Source organism: Canis lupus, chromosome 9 (genome assembly GCF_003254725.2).
Source record: "Canis lupus dingo isolate Sandy chromosome 9, ASM325472v2, whole genome shotgun sequence".
In the NCBI taxonomy this organism is placed as follows: domain Eukaryota; kingdom Metazoa; phylum Chordata; class Mammalia; order Carnivora; family Canidae; genus Canis; species Canis lupus.
Window position 1 is genome coordinate 60871376 of NC_064251.1, and position 16512 is coordinate 60887887.

Below are 16512 nucleotides of genomic sequence, written 5' to 3' on the forward strand. Positions count from 1 at the left end.
TTATTCCATATTTAAATTTCCCCAACTATTTAGTTTTTAGTTTTATATATAATATTTCAAATATGATTACATTTAAAAACCTATACTTTTTAAGGATTAAATTTAATATGTCTCATATAAAATGTATTTTTAGATTTCTGGTTTATTACAGAATCATGTTTAAACAGACTGTACCTGAAAACTAATCTACGTGTAGTCTAATCCTTTTACTTTATAAATAAAAAAAAATCAGACTCAGGTTGAGATTTGTTTGAAATTGACCATTTCATTAGTAGCAGAGCATAGGAAGGCAGATCTTCTGACCCTAAACCCATTGCTCTTATACTAATTACATTGTATTGGCTACCTTATATTTTTCTTTAGTCCATTGCCTCTATCAGGTTTTTTCTTTTTTAAGTTTACTTACTTCTTTTTTAGTAATCTGTATCCCCAAGGTGGAGCTCAAACTCATGACCTATATCAGTTTTGTAAATCTAGCATATGTTTTTTCCAGTGCCTTTTCTTAAATATTAGCCTGCATGTACTGTCTGTACAGTACTAATCTTGTGATTTACATCATAATGTATTTTAAAAGGAGTTTGTGAAAGGATTGAGTTATATCAACACTTGTGCCAAAGATATTGAGCTGTTCTGAAAAGCAACTTGTCTTTTCTGACCTAGATACACAGTTTCCAACTGTGGCAGAGGATGCCAGAAAGAGGAGAATGAGTGTTGGCAAGAGTCTGGAAATTAAATTATTATATTACTGAAGGATCTAATCTGTCTCTTAATTTTTAGTACTGTTATATATGGAAAATTTTTCTGTATTGATATAATACTTAGTGAATTTATGTATTTTTTGAGTCAAAACCAATTGTTTATTTTGTCAAGGTGAAAAGTAACTTCTACTTGTTTTAAAATTGGTGATTTTTAACATTACTGCTTGTTTATAACTAGATTGCAGTTTCTGAGGTTGTTTTGCAAACTTCACTAATTACGAAAAATAATCATGTCCATCCTCTCCAGATACGGTTTCTTTGCTATGCTCTGTTCTGTAGAATGGCAACAAAAAGTCTTTTGAGAACCAAGACACCCTTTGAAGCTTGTTTATACCAAGGTACTGGTTTACTCTTCAGTGTTAAGTGTGCTGCAGTGAGCACAGGAGGACAGAGAATACTTGAATACTTTAACTATTTCTTGGCACATTCATTACTCCTCTTTCCTTTTGATTAGACTTGTCACAAGATCTGCAGATTTCAAAGGTAATCTGATGCCCTCTATCACAGCCTTTTAGTGAAAAGAAAATAAACAGCTATTGAGGCATGTTCAGGTGCTACTTTATGTTTGATTGTGATATAAAGGACTAGATTTCAGGTTGAGCTTTTAAAGATCACTGTGCCAAATTACATACACACTTAGTCCTTGATTTACTCATGGGAACAGTGATGTGAGTTGGAAAAGATGCAGAGACCCAACCCCAGTTCTAGGGATAGCTCTGCTGATGTGTGATCATAGACAAGTCATTTAGCATTTTGTATATTTGTGCTTTCATATTTTAAAAGATTATAAGATATACCATTTATTACATTTTTTTACTGCTTTTCAGTATTGTGAACATTGAATGTAATGCTGTATGAGAAAATATTTTGAGAAATTCATTTGAATTTCTCCTTTGTGCCAAGCATTGTTTTAGGTGTGCAAAACAAAGAATAGGCAAAGATATCATGTCAGTGGTAAATCCTATGGAGAGATATAAACAGCTCAAAGAGGGGCTGGAAGAGGGGATGCTATTTTCTATAGGATGATCAAGGATAGGCTCATGATAAGGACATTTGAGAAAACACCTAAAACATAAGAGAAGGATGTATATGCATATCTGTGGTAATAAATAGCAAATGTAAAGGCTCTGAGGAGGGGAAGCTGTGAATTGTTTGAGAAATAGCAAGGGTACTAGTGTGGACGGGACATAATCAGTGAAGAGGAAAGCAGTGGGGAATGAGGCCAAGAAGTTAAGAGGAATCAGATTATTTATTGATTTATAGGCCATTATATATGAAGTGTTTACTCAGACCGAAAACCATTGGAAGATTTTGAGCAAAGAATGACATGACCTATCAACATCCAAATTATGGAAAGATCTCAAATGTCCATCAACTGATGAATGGTCAAAGAAGATGTAGTATAGGGGCGCCTGGATGGCCCAGTTGGTTATGCATCTACCTTCAGTTCAGTTCAGTTCATGATTGAGGGTCCTGGGATCGAGCTGCACATCTAGCTCCTGGCACAAAGAGAAGTCTGCTGCTTCCTCTCCCTTTGCCCCTCCCTTAGCTTGTGCATTCTCTCTCTCTCTCAAATAAATAAAATCCTCCCCCCCAAGAAAAAAATATGTGTATACATGCACAGACACTGGAATATTACTCAGCCATCAAAAAGAATGAAACCTTGCCATTTGCAATGATGTGGATGGAGCTAGAGTGTATTATGCTAAGCAAAATAAGTCAGAGAGACATACCACATGATTTCATTCCTATGTGGAATCTAAGAAACAAAACAGATAAACATAGGGGAAGGGAAAAAAAAAGAGTGGGAGGCAAACCATAAGAAATTCCTAACTATAGAGAAAAAACTGAGGGTTGCTGGAGGGGAGGTAGGTGAGGGATGGACTAAATGGGGGATGGACATAAAGGAGGGTACTTGTGATGAACACTGAGTGTTATATGTAAATGATGAATCACTAAATTCTACTCTTGAAACTAATATTGCATTATGTTAACTAGAATTTAAATAAAAACTCAAAAAGAATGACATGTAATTTAAATTTTAAAGGGAATGCTCTGGATGCTGTTGTTCTAGGTAAAGAGAACAGGGTAAAGGTGAAAGATTTGGTGATGGATTAGATGTGGGGTGTGATGGGAAGATAACTGTCACAGATGACTTTTTGGCATAAGCTATTGGAGGAAAGGGGTGTAGTTGCCTTTTTGTGAGTGAGGGAACACTGGAAGGAACAAAGTTTGTTTTTGTTTTTTGGGGGACAGATCAGGAATTGGTCTAGGGCACATTTAAGATGTTTATTAGACATCCAGGTAGATCTATTGATTGTATATTTGACTGTGAATCTGGAACTCATGGTGAAATAAATTTGGTGGTCCTTGAGGTATTTAAAGTCTCAAGCCTGAGTGAGATTGCCAAGTGAGTACATGTACGGTGGTGAAGGGATTCAGTTTGAGGGCTGAGTTCTGAGGCATTCCAAACATTTAGAGGCTCTGGAGATAAAAAGAAAGGAGCCAGTGGAGTAATTTATGAAGTAGGAGGAGAACTAGGAGTATAGTTATAATATTGGATGGAAGCCAAGGGAAGTAAAATGTTTTAAGTAGGGAGTTAGCTGTGTTACTTGTTGCTGAGAGACATCAGCTAAGGTGAGGACTGAGAATTGTTCACAGTATTTAAACACCATTGGAATCTTAGGGATCTTGCCAAGAGCTGTTTTAGTAGAGCATTGGGGTGAATTACAGAAATGAGAGGAGAGAAAATGGAAACCAAAAGTATAAACTCAATTATGCTCTAAAAGAGGGAACTAGAGGTCAAGGAAGTTATGCAAGAGAGAACCAAGGGCATGATTACTGGAGCCATATTCTTGAGTAGGCAAAGGGAGATGGGATTTAGTAGGGTTTGAGTTGAGGGCTCTCCACTAAATAGGAATAGGAACAATTCATTGAGAGCTCTCTACTAAATAGGAATAGGAACAATTCATTCATAGTAATAAGGAGGAAGAATATATGGGAAAAGATGCAGCAGTGTTATTTTGAATGAAATAGAAAGCAGGATGAGCAGTCAATTGTGAGGATATGGGAGGGACGTATAGGTGTTTGAAAAAAGATGTGAAATAATCGTTAAGAAAGTGAACTTTCTTTCTTCTTCTTCTTCTTTTTTTTTTTTTCTTTGGTAAGACTTCATTTATTTGAGAGAGAGCACACATGTGAGTGCACAGGGGGCAGAGGGAAAGGGACGAGCAGACCCCTCCCTCAGCAGGGAGCCCAACTGGGGCTGATCCAAAGACCGTGAGATTATGACCTGAGCTGAAGTCAGATTGCTTTATTTTTTTAAAGTGTATTTTCATTTATTTATTCATGAGAGAGAGAGGCAGAGAGGCAGAGATACAGGCAGAGGGAGAAGCAGGCTCCATGCAGGGAGCCTGACGTGGGACTCCATCTCGGGTCTCCAGGATCACTCCCTGGGCTGAAGGTGGTGCTAAACTGCTGAGCCACCCGGGCTGCCCTGAAGTGAGATTGCTTAACCAACTGAGCCACCCAGGTGCTTCTGAAAAAAATTTTTTTTTCCTAGTGGGGCTATGTGGACATTGAAGGATGTTTGGCATCCTGGGATACCAAATGCTAGGATTACTTACCTAGTCATTATGACAACCAAGAAACTCTGCCAGCTCTGCCTCACATTTTCAAATCCCTCAGGGTTGCAGTACTGTTTGAGAACTATTGATTATTGGGCCTTTTGAGGGATAGATCATGAATTTAGAAAAAAAACCAATAAGCACAATTGTGTGCTTATCCCCACCCCCCCTGCCAAGTCATATCCAGCTGCCCAGGGTTATTGGTGAGGCATAGCCAGGAGGGTTGGATTTAAGCAGAGTTGGAGTTTTGTCAGGAGGGGATAAATAACAAAAGGAGTTGTTGTGTGAATCAGTGACAAATGATGGATTTTGTACTTTCAGTCAGATAAAGATAGAAGTAAGTGAGGGTGTGGAAAGGGTGAGGGATTGTGAAAGGTGGTAGACTTAGGGCATTAGGAACCTTGGTAGGGAGTGGGTATTGTCTAAAGTAGGAAGGAAGATGAGAATATTGGAGGAAAGGAATATAAGGAATGGAGAGCGCAGAGTTTTAGAAGCACCATCTCTGTGGTTACTGAAATTGCTAAGAAATATGCCAGGAGTAGGAATTGAATGTGTTTCGGTGAGCTAAGTAGTAAAGTCCTGAAGGAAAGGGAGAGGATTTGAGGGATTAATCCAAGATGGGCGAAATTAGTCAAATAACTCATGAAATGATATAATAGAGTTTGTGTTTATGGAGGAAGAGTCAGAAATTCTTGTAAATCAGTGTAATGATGACTGCCATGGAAATATATGGGAAGAGATGGTGACCTTTCAGATAGATTCTGTAGTTAGGTGCTCTCTAAGGAAAGCTAAATCTAGGGTTGAATTCAGATTTTTATTGAGCCTCTCCTGAGCGTAGGTCATTGTATGAGTTGCTGTGGAGATAAATTATTTCATTAAGAAACTTACAATAAAAATAACTGAAGCCAGGTATTAGGAGGTTGAAAAAATGCTGGATGGCTCAAAGAAGGAAGAAATGATATTGATCTCAAGTACGAGGTAAAGCTTCATGGAGAGGTAGATTTGAGATGGACAGTTGAGTAGAATAATGACAGATCATCGTTGAGTAGAGGTTGCAGTCCAGGTAAGGGAAAGGTTGAATATAAAGTTAGGCAGTAGCACATTGCAGGATGTTCTGGGGAAGAGTCTTTATTCTCATTTTGGCTGGTACCGCAGTGGTGAGAGAAGACAGGGGAAGAATTACAGTAATGTTTTATGGAGGACCTTGGTGCCACACAGAGTGGATGAATGGAATGCTGGTTGCTTAGGTAATAATTAATCATGGGAGGTTTTAAAGGGGGAACTTGATGTTCTCAGGGTTTAGTTTCCTCCAAAGAAGGGCTGGGGTAGGGAGAAAATAACGTAGGAGAGGGTAGGTTCCGGTAAATGGTAAAACAAGACACTGTAGTGTACTAGATTTTGTAATATAGGTATCTTTGATTTAGAAACATCCTTTGTAGTAAAGCAAGGAGCAAAACTCAGGATTTCCATTCTCATGGTATATCCCTTTTCTTGTTTTTTGTTTTTGTTTTTTTTTCCTTGTTTTTAATTCAAGGTGCTTGCCTTATTTATAAGTTTTCTATACTTTGCCTTCAGAACAACATAGTCTTATTTTCCTCCTACTTCTTAGGCCACCACTTCTCTGACTGTAGTTGTGCCTCTTCTGCTTTATCCCATTCACTGGTATACCTACTCCCTCGGTGATCTTGTGGCTTTATATGCTACCTTTATACTGGACCTCTCTTCTAAAGTAACTATAGTTTCATATCCAGTTGCCCACTTAATATATCTAATTCCAGTATCTGGAATTCAGCATGTACAAAGCTGAATTCCTAATCTTAATCCCCAAACCAGCTCTCCTTTCATCTTTCCTAACTCATCTGCTCAGGCCAATGAAGTTAATACCAATGTTTCCAGTTTACTCACACTCACATGTCCATTTTGTTAGGAAGTCCTGTCATCTTTCCTTTCAGGATATATATACTAAACCTCCCCGTGGTCTCCTTTCTTCATTTTTGCCTTCTCTATTAAGTATTTCAACATGGCAGTCATAGTGACATTTTAAAAACATGAATCTGGTATTATTACTCTGCTCAGAACCCTGTAAGGGTTCCCTATCTTACTTTTAGTGAAAGCCACAGTCTTTAAAATGACTAGAAGGACCCCCTGTATTAGAAGCTGACAGACTATGGTTCGTGGACTAAATTTGGCCCACTGCCTTTTTTTATATGACCTGCAGGCTAAGAATGGTTTTTACATTTTATTTTATTTTTATTTTTATTTTATTTTATTTTTTTTTGGTTTTTACATTTTAAAATGGTTAAAAAAAGGGGATTTTGTGACGTGAACATTATATGAAATCAAGATTTCTATTCCCGTAAGTAGATTTATTGGAACACAGCCACTCCCATTTGTTCACATCTTGTCTATGGCTACATTTGTTGTTCACATCTTGTCTATGGCTACATTTGTACTATAAAGGCAGAGTTAAATAGTAAAGACCTAATGGCTCAAAAAGCCTAAGCTATTTAATATTTAGTCCTTTAAAGAAAAAATTTACCAACCTCTGTCCTTAGTGATCTGGTCCCTCACTGTCACCCCTCTGTCCTCGCTGCCCTTTTCTCCCTTTACTCATCCTTCTCTAGCCATTCAAGTTCTTTGCTTGGGTGTCACCTTCTCAGTAAAGGCTGACCATCTCTGTAAAGTTGTCTTCTTCTCTGGATGCTGCCTTAGTGTACTTTCATGGCCCCTCTTCTTTCTTTTCCCTACCACTTCACACCTTCTAACATACTATCTAATTTATTTTTGCATTTATGGCTTTGTTATTTTTCCCTCTCTGCTTTTAAATGACAAAGGTGGAGATTTTTGTCTTTCATCTTCACTGATGCATCCTAATGCCTAGAATAGTGGCTGGCATATTATAGGTGCTCAAAAATCACCAAAGAGGATGTATAGATGGCAAACAAGCATATGAAAAGATACTCAACATTATATGTCATCAGGGAATTCCAAATTAGGCAACAATGAGATCCCGCTCTACATCTATTAGAATGGCTCAAGTCCAAAACTTTGACACCGCTAAATACTGATGAGGATGTGGAACAACAGGGGCTCTCATTTATTGCTGATGGCAGTGTGAAATGGTACAGCCATGCTGCATGGAGAGTCTAGAAGTTTCTTTTCTTTTTTTTTTTTTTTTTTTTTTTTTGTTTCTTTTCTTTTTTAAAGGATTTTATTTATTTGAGAGAGCAAGTGCGCGAGTGGGGATGAATGGGAGGAGGGAGAGGAGAAGCCAACTCTGCTGAGCAGGGAGTCTGGTGCAGTGCCTGATCCCAGGACGCCTAGACCATGACCTGAGCTGAAGGCAGATGCTCAACTGACTGAGCCACCCAGGCACCCCTGGAAGTTTCTTATAAGGCTAAATTAAAAATTGTCTTACCATGGTTCCATTATCATGCTCCTTGGTATATACCCAAATGGGTTGAAAACCTATATCCACACAAAAACCTGCACACAAATGTTTATAAGCACACAAATTACTAAAACTTGGAAGCAACCAAGATGTCTTAAAGTAAGTAAATGAACTGTGGTGCATCCAGAATACTGTTCAGCAATAAAAAGAATTGTCAATGGAGGAATCATAAATGCATATTGCTAAATGAAAAAGGCCGATCTGAAAAGACTATATACCATATGATTTTAACTATATGACATTTGGAAGAGGGAGGGTTGACTAGGTGGAGCTTGGGATTTTTAGGGCAGTAAAACTGCCCTGCATGATTCTGTAATGGTGGATGCATGTCATTATACATTTGTCACAAGTTATAGAATGTACAACACAGAGAGAACCCTAATGTAAACTGTGGACTTTAGTTAAGAATACTGTATAAATGGGGCTCCTGTGTAGCTCAGTCAGTTAAGTGTCTGTTTTTGGCTTAGGTCATGATCCCAGGGTCCTGGGATGAAGCCTCATGTTGGGCTCCCTCCTCAGCAGGAGTCTGCCTCTCCCTCTCCTTCCCCCCGTGCCCAGTCATGTTCTCTCTCAAATAAATAAATAAATAAATAAATAAATAAATAAATAAATAAATAAATAAATAAATAAAATCTTTAAAAAAATAATATCATATAAACATTGGTTGTTCATCAGTTGTAACAATGGTACCACACTAATGTAAGATGTGAATAGTAGGAGAAACTGTGTATGGCAGGGAGAAGAGGTATATGGGATTTTCTCTACTTTCCACTCAGTTTTTCTATAAACAAAAAACTCTTAAAAGAAACCATTAATTGAAAAAGCAGTATTTGATTTAAAAAAAGTGATGCATGTTCACACACATGCCTATACATATACATTCTACCTGCTGCATAAAGCTACTCTCATTTATTAAAAAGTAGAGCACACCTCATATTTTTCTAGACTCTGGTTTTAAAGTTACACATATCTGATATATAAACAACACATTTTGTTTGATATTTGAGGATTTTATTCCCCTTCTGAAGCCATTTATTGAGTGTATACTATTTGGCAGATACTTTTAGGTATTTTTCATTTAGTTTGAATCTATTTACCCCATTGCACAGGTAAAAAAGCTCTGACTCAGAGCTTTGTGAAGTGGCAAGGCTGGTTCTTGAATCTAGGCCTGTTTGGCTCTAAAGCCTGTGTACTGTACAGCCTTTGTAATTCACATAGACATATTTTTTGAAATTGCTAAAGTTTATCCCTTAATGTAAGTGTAAGTGCCTTGAGAGCAAAAATATCATTGAAAGAGGTTGTCTAGGTTTGAATCTTGGCTTTACTGTACTGTACTTTTGCCTTGTGTTTTTAATTAGGTTATATTACCTCTTTATGCTCTAGTTTCCTTATGTGTGAATGGAGATAGTAATTGAAATTGTTGTGAGAATTAAATAAGTCAGTGTATGAAAAGCTCTTAGAATAGTGCCTGCTACAGAATATTATGAGTTACATAAATGTTACCTATTAATTAGTAGTGGAATATTTCCTCATTTCATAGATAAAAGAAACTGAAACCCAAAGAAACTGATTTTCTGAGTCATAACTTTCTAAACTCACATAGCTATTAATGGCAAAGTTGAAATTTTTTTATTTCAAGGCCAGAATTTTATCCACTGTTAAGTTTTTTTTTTTTTTTTTTTTTTAAGAGAAACTCTTTAAAAATGTGTGGAGTTTCTCCCTATTACCTTATAGTCTACCAAATATAATTTACTTTTTTTTTTCCTCAATCAGGTTGATACAGAAAGGAAAAAGCATTGGGCTGTGATTTAGGTTCTGGATCAGGAGGCCTGTGTCCCTGATTAGTTGTATGACTTTAATATCTCTTTAGTAGTTCATTTGTAGCAGGTAGATAAACTGGGTAGAGTTGGGCCAGACGATTTCTGAGTTGCTTTTATAGCACCAACAATATAATTTTGAGATACATACTGCTTTTGTCGTGGATTATTGCACTATACTGTAATACCCTAAAAAGTTCCCAGAGCTGCTTGATGTATGTGTAGGGTGGTTTCTCTCTGTGCTAAATGATTGAAGAATGCTGTATCTTGTTATTGGTGATTCATAATTTCTCCACTACATTAGCTTTTTCTTAGCATTCTTCCCTGCTTTCAGTCTACTTTCTTAATATGGTAGAATTTTTGACTTTATCTTTTTACAGAATAAAGGATTTGAACTTTGCTGTCAGTTCTCAGCTGAACACATAGCAATCTTTTTTGGCTGCTGGATTCATAGCTTAAATGCTGAATGGTTGAATCTGCTAGATTGATGAAGTAGGGTTGGGAATGGGAAATGCCGAAGACTTCTTTATGTAGTCTTTACACAGGATCTCTGAGATGTGTCTTGCCATCAGATCTTGTTTTAGATTGTTTCTTAACTTTGTTGTATGAAAAGACCCTCTGAATTGGCAGCATGTGTATGTTCCCTCCCTACCTTCGTGTGATAGGTATGATAAGTTAAGTCCAGTTGATTGGTTCAGTTACATGACTTTTTTTTTTTTTTTTAAGTGAAGTTTCAGTAGCTTATTTCAGGTGGATTTTGTAGAGTCAGGGAAGTTGGTTACAGGATAGATATGAATAGTTTTGCGTGTGGGTCACAGTATCATTTGTGTGTTTGTTTTTTCATGTGTAGTAATTGGGAAGTGTTAAATGTAACTTTACTGGTTTCAAAACCTCAAAACTGATAATTTTTTTTTTGTTTTAGATTTGTTTATTAGAGAGAGAGAGAGAGAAGAAAGAGAGAGAGAGAGCACGAGAGCAGGTGAGCCAGGAGGGAGGAGGGACAGAGGTAGAGGGAGAGAGAGTTTTATGTAGACTCTGTGCTGAGCATAGAGCGTGATATGGGGCTTGCTCTCAGGACCCTGAGATCATGACCTTGATGGAAACCAAGAGTCAGATGCTTAACCAGCTGTGCCACCAAGCACCCCAAGGATTTTTTTCTTTAAGAGAGCAGCTGATAGTATTAGGAAACTGTTACAGACAAAAGCAGAGGGGGTTTCCTTGTTTAAATGAAATTTAAAGGAAAGATAATTGAGATGAAGAGGAAGCTATTTTTGGTGAGTTTATATATTTTGTGGTGATATCCATGTAGCTAAGCATGTTCGATGGTTGCTTTCTAGTTTTTTGTTTTTCTTTAACATCTTGGCTTATAATCTTGTAAGGATTTCATCAGTGCTTAGAAGAGTTTACTTTTACTCTATATGGAATAAAATCTCATAAAGATGGAGCAAAGGGGTAATAGAATAGTGATTCGGCCTCTAGGCAGAAATACACAGTGGGATTTTGTGAGAGTCATCCACGGGTAATGAAGTCAGGTTCTAGTGAATATTCAGGAGTTTGTCAGAACAGCACATATAGGTTGAAGTCAGGAGGCAGAGTCTCTCAAGAGTTAGGGGAACAGAGCAGAAAAGCATTCTGAATTTTAGGCCTAAAAATGATTATTAAAGAAGAAACATTGTGCCAGTGTGTACTGGCGGTATCAAATGGAAAAGCTTCATGGTTTCAAACAATGATGGTGGTGTATTTTCTGGTATATTAACTACTTTTTTGGATAGGTCTGGCTAATGCTAGTTTCTAATTGAAAAGCTCATCATTAATTGCAGTGTGTTGCCATCAGTAGTAGTATTACTTTTTCAGGTAGTACTACTTTACTGAATCTGTGTCTCTTTATCTCATTGAGTACAAGTCAGCCAGTTGCCACATTGTGGCTTACCAGGAGGCTTACTTATTTGGCCATTTACTTAGTCTCTTGGCCCCAAGCCCTCAAAAGATATGCAGATATGCTAGCTTTTTGTTTGAAATGAGGTCACTTTATAACGAGTATTTCCTTTTGGTCAATAACATATGGGCTCCAAATTTTGGATATAAAACTAACTGTAAATAAGCATTTCTGAAAAGTTGTTTTTTTCTCTTGCAGGTGTATTCCAGAGAATAAGTCTTCAAACATCTTTGCCATATTGACTCTGAGTTGTCAGAGGACTCAGGCTTATGAGGAGGTACTGTCACATAAAACAGTGTCTAGTGAAGACGACAAGAAAGTGGGGAAGGGATTGGAAAAAGAAGCTAAAACACTATAGAAAACCATGGTAGGTATTATCTATATTTCCATAATTTCATTGTAAAATTCCAGTAGTTAAAATTGGAAATGTTAATAGTGAGGGCAAGTGAAAAACAATGGTGTTAATTTTTGGCTCTAGTGCATCAGATGAAGATGGCACTCTACTATTTAAGCAAAGCCAATGAGTTCAGATTTATTATGAGCCCTTTAAACCACAAGAGGGAGCCCCATGAGCCTTGAGGCCATATATTATTAAATACAAAGGAGGAAAGGCTCATAAGTAAATTTTCTGATAATACTGGCATTAGCAAACTGATAATAAGGATGGCTTTAGGTGACCTTGAAATTATGTAATTTTTCTCTAGTCTTCTACCTGAAGTTCAATTTTTTCCAATGGAAATGAGAAATCTTGAACCAATCCTTTAATGAGTGATATGAATGGTATAAGAATTTATGAAATATTTGAGTATTAAACTCAAAAAGTTACCTTTTTTCCATGTTTTCAAAATAATAGGGTCAAATGTTGAGTGTATTGGGAGCACTGAACCTAACCTCAGGGAAATCTTGCTTTTTTTTTTTTGTGGAAAGTTCATACTCAAATTGGATGAGATATTAGATGAGATCATAATCTATGGTGCCTAGTGTTTGCATTGGTAAAAATATGTTGATTTTTTTTCTTCTAGTATTTTGGCTCTGGAGGATGTTGTGTGAATTTTTCCCCTAAGTATAAGTGAGAAAAGGCTTAAAAAAAGATGTTATAAGTGGGAGAAAAGGCACAAAAATATTAATCATCAGTATGTTTGAAATATGTTGTTTAGCAAGTCTGATGGTATTTCTTTAAGTGTTAGTTGATTTTTTTAAAAAAATTTGTTCTATGGATTATAACTTAGTTGACTTGCTCTTTAGAGAAGAAATTCTCCAAATATTTTAGTTCTAGAGGGTGGGAAAAAAATGTTAATTAACTTGGGATTTTCTGTCATTTAGTTTTAGGTGAGGTGTAAGAAAGTATACCGTGTCTTGTGTTTTCCTTAAATATGAATTAGGTGCCTCTTCAGCTTATATTTATTATAAATAGTCTTGATTTTCTTAAAATTTAAATGCTTTTTAATACTGTCATAGTCGATAAAAACTCCTTTCCTAGTTTATTTATTTTAAATTTAGTTTAGACTTTCTGGTGTTTACATAATTTTGTGTTTACATAATTCAGTTGGTAGGTGTTTTCCAATTTCCACTATTGCTTTACTGCTTAGATCTTAGATTTGAATGATAACTATCTGTTTCTACATAGTTCTTTCCTATTTAGTTTTTTATATCTTGAAACAAATCCATTTAGACTCCCCAAGTTTTTCTTCTTTTTTTGGTAATACTGCTTATTCTTCCTTTCATCATTGTTTCATGATGCTTGTTGTGTCACAAACAGTAGGGTCTTGGATTTAACATTTTTGGATTTAACATTGGCAATCTTTATATGTGAGAGAAACACCAAAGGTTTGTGGTATATAGCAGTGTATAATTTTGTTAGATGAAGCCAGTGTGCAGGACCAAGTAATTTAGCTAAGTAACTTAGTAATTCACCATAAAACTAAAAGAGAATATCCCAAGTTAACATGTTTCCTTTACCATTCAGAACTAAAAAATTAGTTAATTTCTTCTTCTGTAAAGAGCAAGACAAAAAATTTTTTAAAAAAGATTTATTTATTTATCCATGAGAAACGCAGAGAGAGTCAGAGACACAGGCAGAGGGAGAAGCAGGCTCTCCATAGAGTCTGATGCGGGACTTGATCCCGGGATCCGGGATCATGCCCTGAGCCAAAAGCAGACGCTCAACCACTGAGCCCACCCAGGCGTCCCAAGTCAAATAATTTGATAATTAATCTCTAGAACAGCCTGGCATCTCCAATTTGTTTTCTCAAATTTTGTTTTCTTGTTGCTTATTTTGAGATATGTGAGTAAATCTCAAGAAGTGATTTAAAGAGTTTGTTTCTTTGTGGCAAAAGACTCCAGTTAGAAAACTGGTTTTGGACTGTGAGCAAGGAAGAAATCTAGACAGAAATGGCTTTTATCTAGAAAAAAGGAAAGCTTTGTGATTGACTTCAGTCCTTTTATTCCATAATAATTGATGGTTTCAAAAAACCACTTACCTTTTTAGTTATAGTTTGTTTCATTTTATAGGGGACAGTAGTACAGTACCAAGTTAGTATGATTTTTAAACACCAATGTTCAAACAAAAACAACAAAAGAGACAGGACTGATAAGGAATTGAGACTATTTTAGTTTGTGGTAGACTTTAGAACAAAATATTTACCATCTAGCACATAAGTTCATGTAAGTAAAGACACTATAGCCAGCTTTTAAAGGGAATACTTTGGGCCTCATGGAAACTCACCAAGTTATCCCTGTTCATTTTGCAGTGTACTGGTATAAGTGTCCTCATGGTATTTGTAAATTTGGAGATATTCAAAAGTTTTTGGAAGTGTGTCATGAGGGTGAAGGGTCTACTCTATTAAATTTTCATGAAATTCATTCTATTTCTAGACTTTAATCTCCACTGATTTCTGGGCCAGCGTGTCATTTTAATTATTGCTTTTTAAAGTTTTGATATTTTGTTTTGGTTTAATGGTACCATTCATCCATCTTTGTAGAATATTTCTTGGTACTTTCATTGATTTGTTTTTTTCCTCCAAATGAGGTTTAAAATGATTTTTGTTGAGTATTAAGTAAAACTATCTTGAGGGGATTTTGATTGACAATGTAATACATTTGTAAATTACTTTGGGAAGTTTATTCTTTTGTAGTATGTATTTTCCCCATTTTGGAGTTTGAAATGCCTCCTGCTAATCTATTTTAAAAATTAAGGCCTTGCACTAAAGGTTTGAATACCAAATAGTAAATAGAATTCTAATGTGATCCATAGTTGTTTTTTTTTTTTTTTTTTTTTAGATTTTATTTATTTATTCATGAGAGATATAGAGAGCGGTAGAGACATAGTGGAGGGAGAAGCAGGCTCCCTTCAAGGAGCTGATGTGGGACTCAATCCTAGGACCCCCGGATCATGCCCTGAGCCGAAGGAAGATGCTCAACTGCTGAGACACTCAGGCGTCTTGATCCACAGTTTAGAATTTCTATAGTGTTAACACATACCTTTGTATTTTACATTATTACTGTATTATGACATTTCAATTTTTCAAGGTGCAAGTCTTCAGCAGTTTGGAAAGGAGTGGTTGGGTATCATGAGTCACCATCATGCATTCCTAGAGACTTTGTTAAAGCTAGGAAGTATGTTTTTCTCACAGACGATATGTAATACAGATGATCATTTTTGAAGTCTCTAACTCGATTCAGCTAAAAGGTAGCATGTACATGATACTGAGGGTGACTTGGATGAATCTTACCAAACATGAATGAAAGATTTCTAATTTTCTGGTTTGGAGTTCAGTAGAATGAGGTTTTACTTTCATTCCTATACAATTTTTTACAATTTTTTAATTTTCTCAACATTAACCATTTCATGATGGCTTGACAATTAATGCTATGAATTGACTTAAATATATTTATATATCATACTTTTCAGGTAGCATTACTTTTATTGTTTTCTTTCTTCTGACAGAGATCTATTAGATCTTTTGCCAATGATGATCGCCATGTTATGGTGAAACATTCAACAATCTATCCATCTCCAGAGGAACTTGAAGCTGTTCAGAATATGGTGTCTACTGTTGAATGTGCCCTTAAACATGTCTCAGATTGGCTGGATGAAACAAATAAAGGCACAAAAACAGAGGGTGAGATAGAAGTGAAGAAGGATGAGGCTGTAGATGCCTATTCCAAGTGAGTGTGGCCTGACCTTTGTGATGCTTTACTGCAGTGCTCAGAAAAAGCTCAGAGTCCTATCCCACTAGGTTTTATTTGGTATATGATATTCTTTAGGTTTTCTCATTTATATGAGTATAAACAAGGAAGTAAATGTTTGTGGAATTTTTCCAAGTTACATTTGAAAGGAAAGCAAGAAAGAAGTAATGATTAGACCAGGAAAAGAAGATGGATTTGTTCAGGATGCCTTTTAAGAATGCACCAAGCCCTTTAGAATTGTAATGTTTTGGAGATTATGAAATGTCACCTTTTTCATGTGTTGGTTCACCTCCTAAATTCAGAAATAAATAGTAGGTCTCTGGGGAAATCATAAAATGTTATTTTTTTTAAGGCATTTAAAAAATCCTGGTGGAGAAGAAAGAATATAGGAAAATGTGTTCTAAATGTATTTTGACCACATCCACCTTGTTGATTCCCAGGATTCAGCACAGTGTCTGGCATTTAGTAAATGCTCATTGGATATTTGTGGAATGAATGAAAGATTAACAGGAGTCAGACCCTTCAGCAATTATAGCAGAGTATTCTCAGTGATGTAACAATAATAAGAGATGAGTGAGATGAAGCTATATGATAACTGGAGTCAGATCATGAAACTGTATGTCATACTAAGCTTACTGTTTTGAGCAATGTTACTAAAATTGGGATAAGTATGACTTACTTTGAAAAAGCAGCTCATTTGATTTTACTGTATTTGTAGGATTAAGAGCATTTCTTT

At 36.1% G+C, this 16512-nt stretch overlaps 1 protein-coding gene across 9 annotated transcripts in view; it reads left to right on the top strand.

Moving 5' to 3' along the window:
• The window catches only part of LOC112677168 (spermatid perinuclear RNA binding protein), a 146781-nt gene that overhangs the window by 60382 nt on the left and 69887 nt on the right, over positions 1 to 16512 (top strand). For 7 of the 9 annotated variants that reach the window (XR_007413109.1, XR_007413108.1, XR_007413107.1 and 4 more), the window contains exons 2-4: positions 10575 to 10631; positions 11787 to 11955; positions 15535 to 15755. Coding sequence is in view for 6 of the 9 variants with exons in the window: in XM_049114472.1 (XP_048970429.1) it covers positions 11953 to 11955; positions 15535 to 15755 (224 nt within the window). In the remaining 3 variants the exon portion in view is untranslated. The remainder of the gene's footprint in view (positions 1 to 10574; positions 10632 to 11786; positions 11956 to 15534; positions 15756 to 16512) is intronic. The other 2 variants (XM_049114473.1, XM_049114475.1) reach the window with 1 other exon arrangement.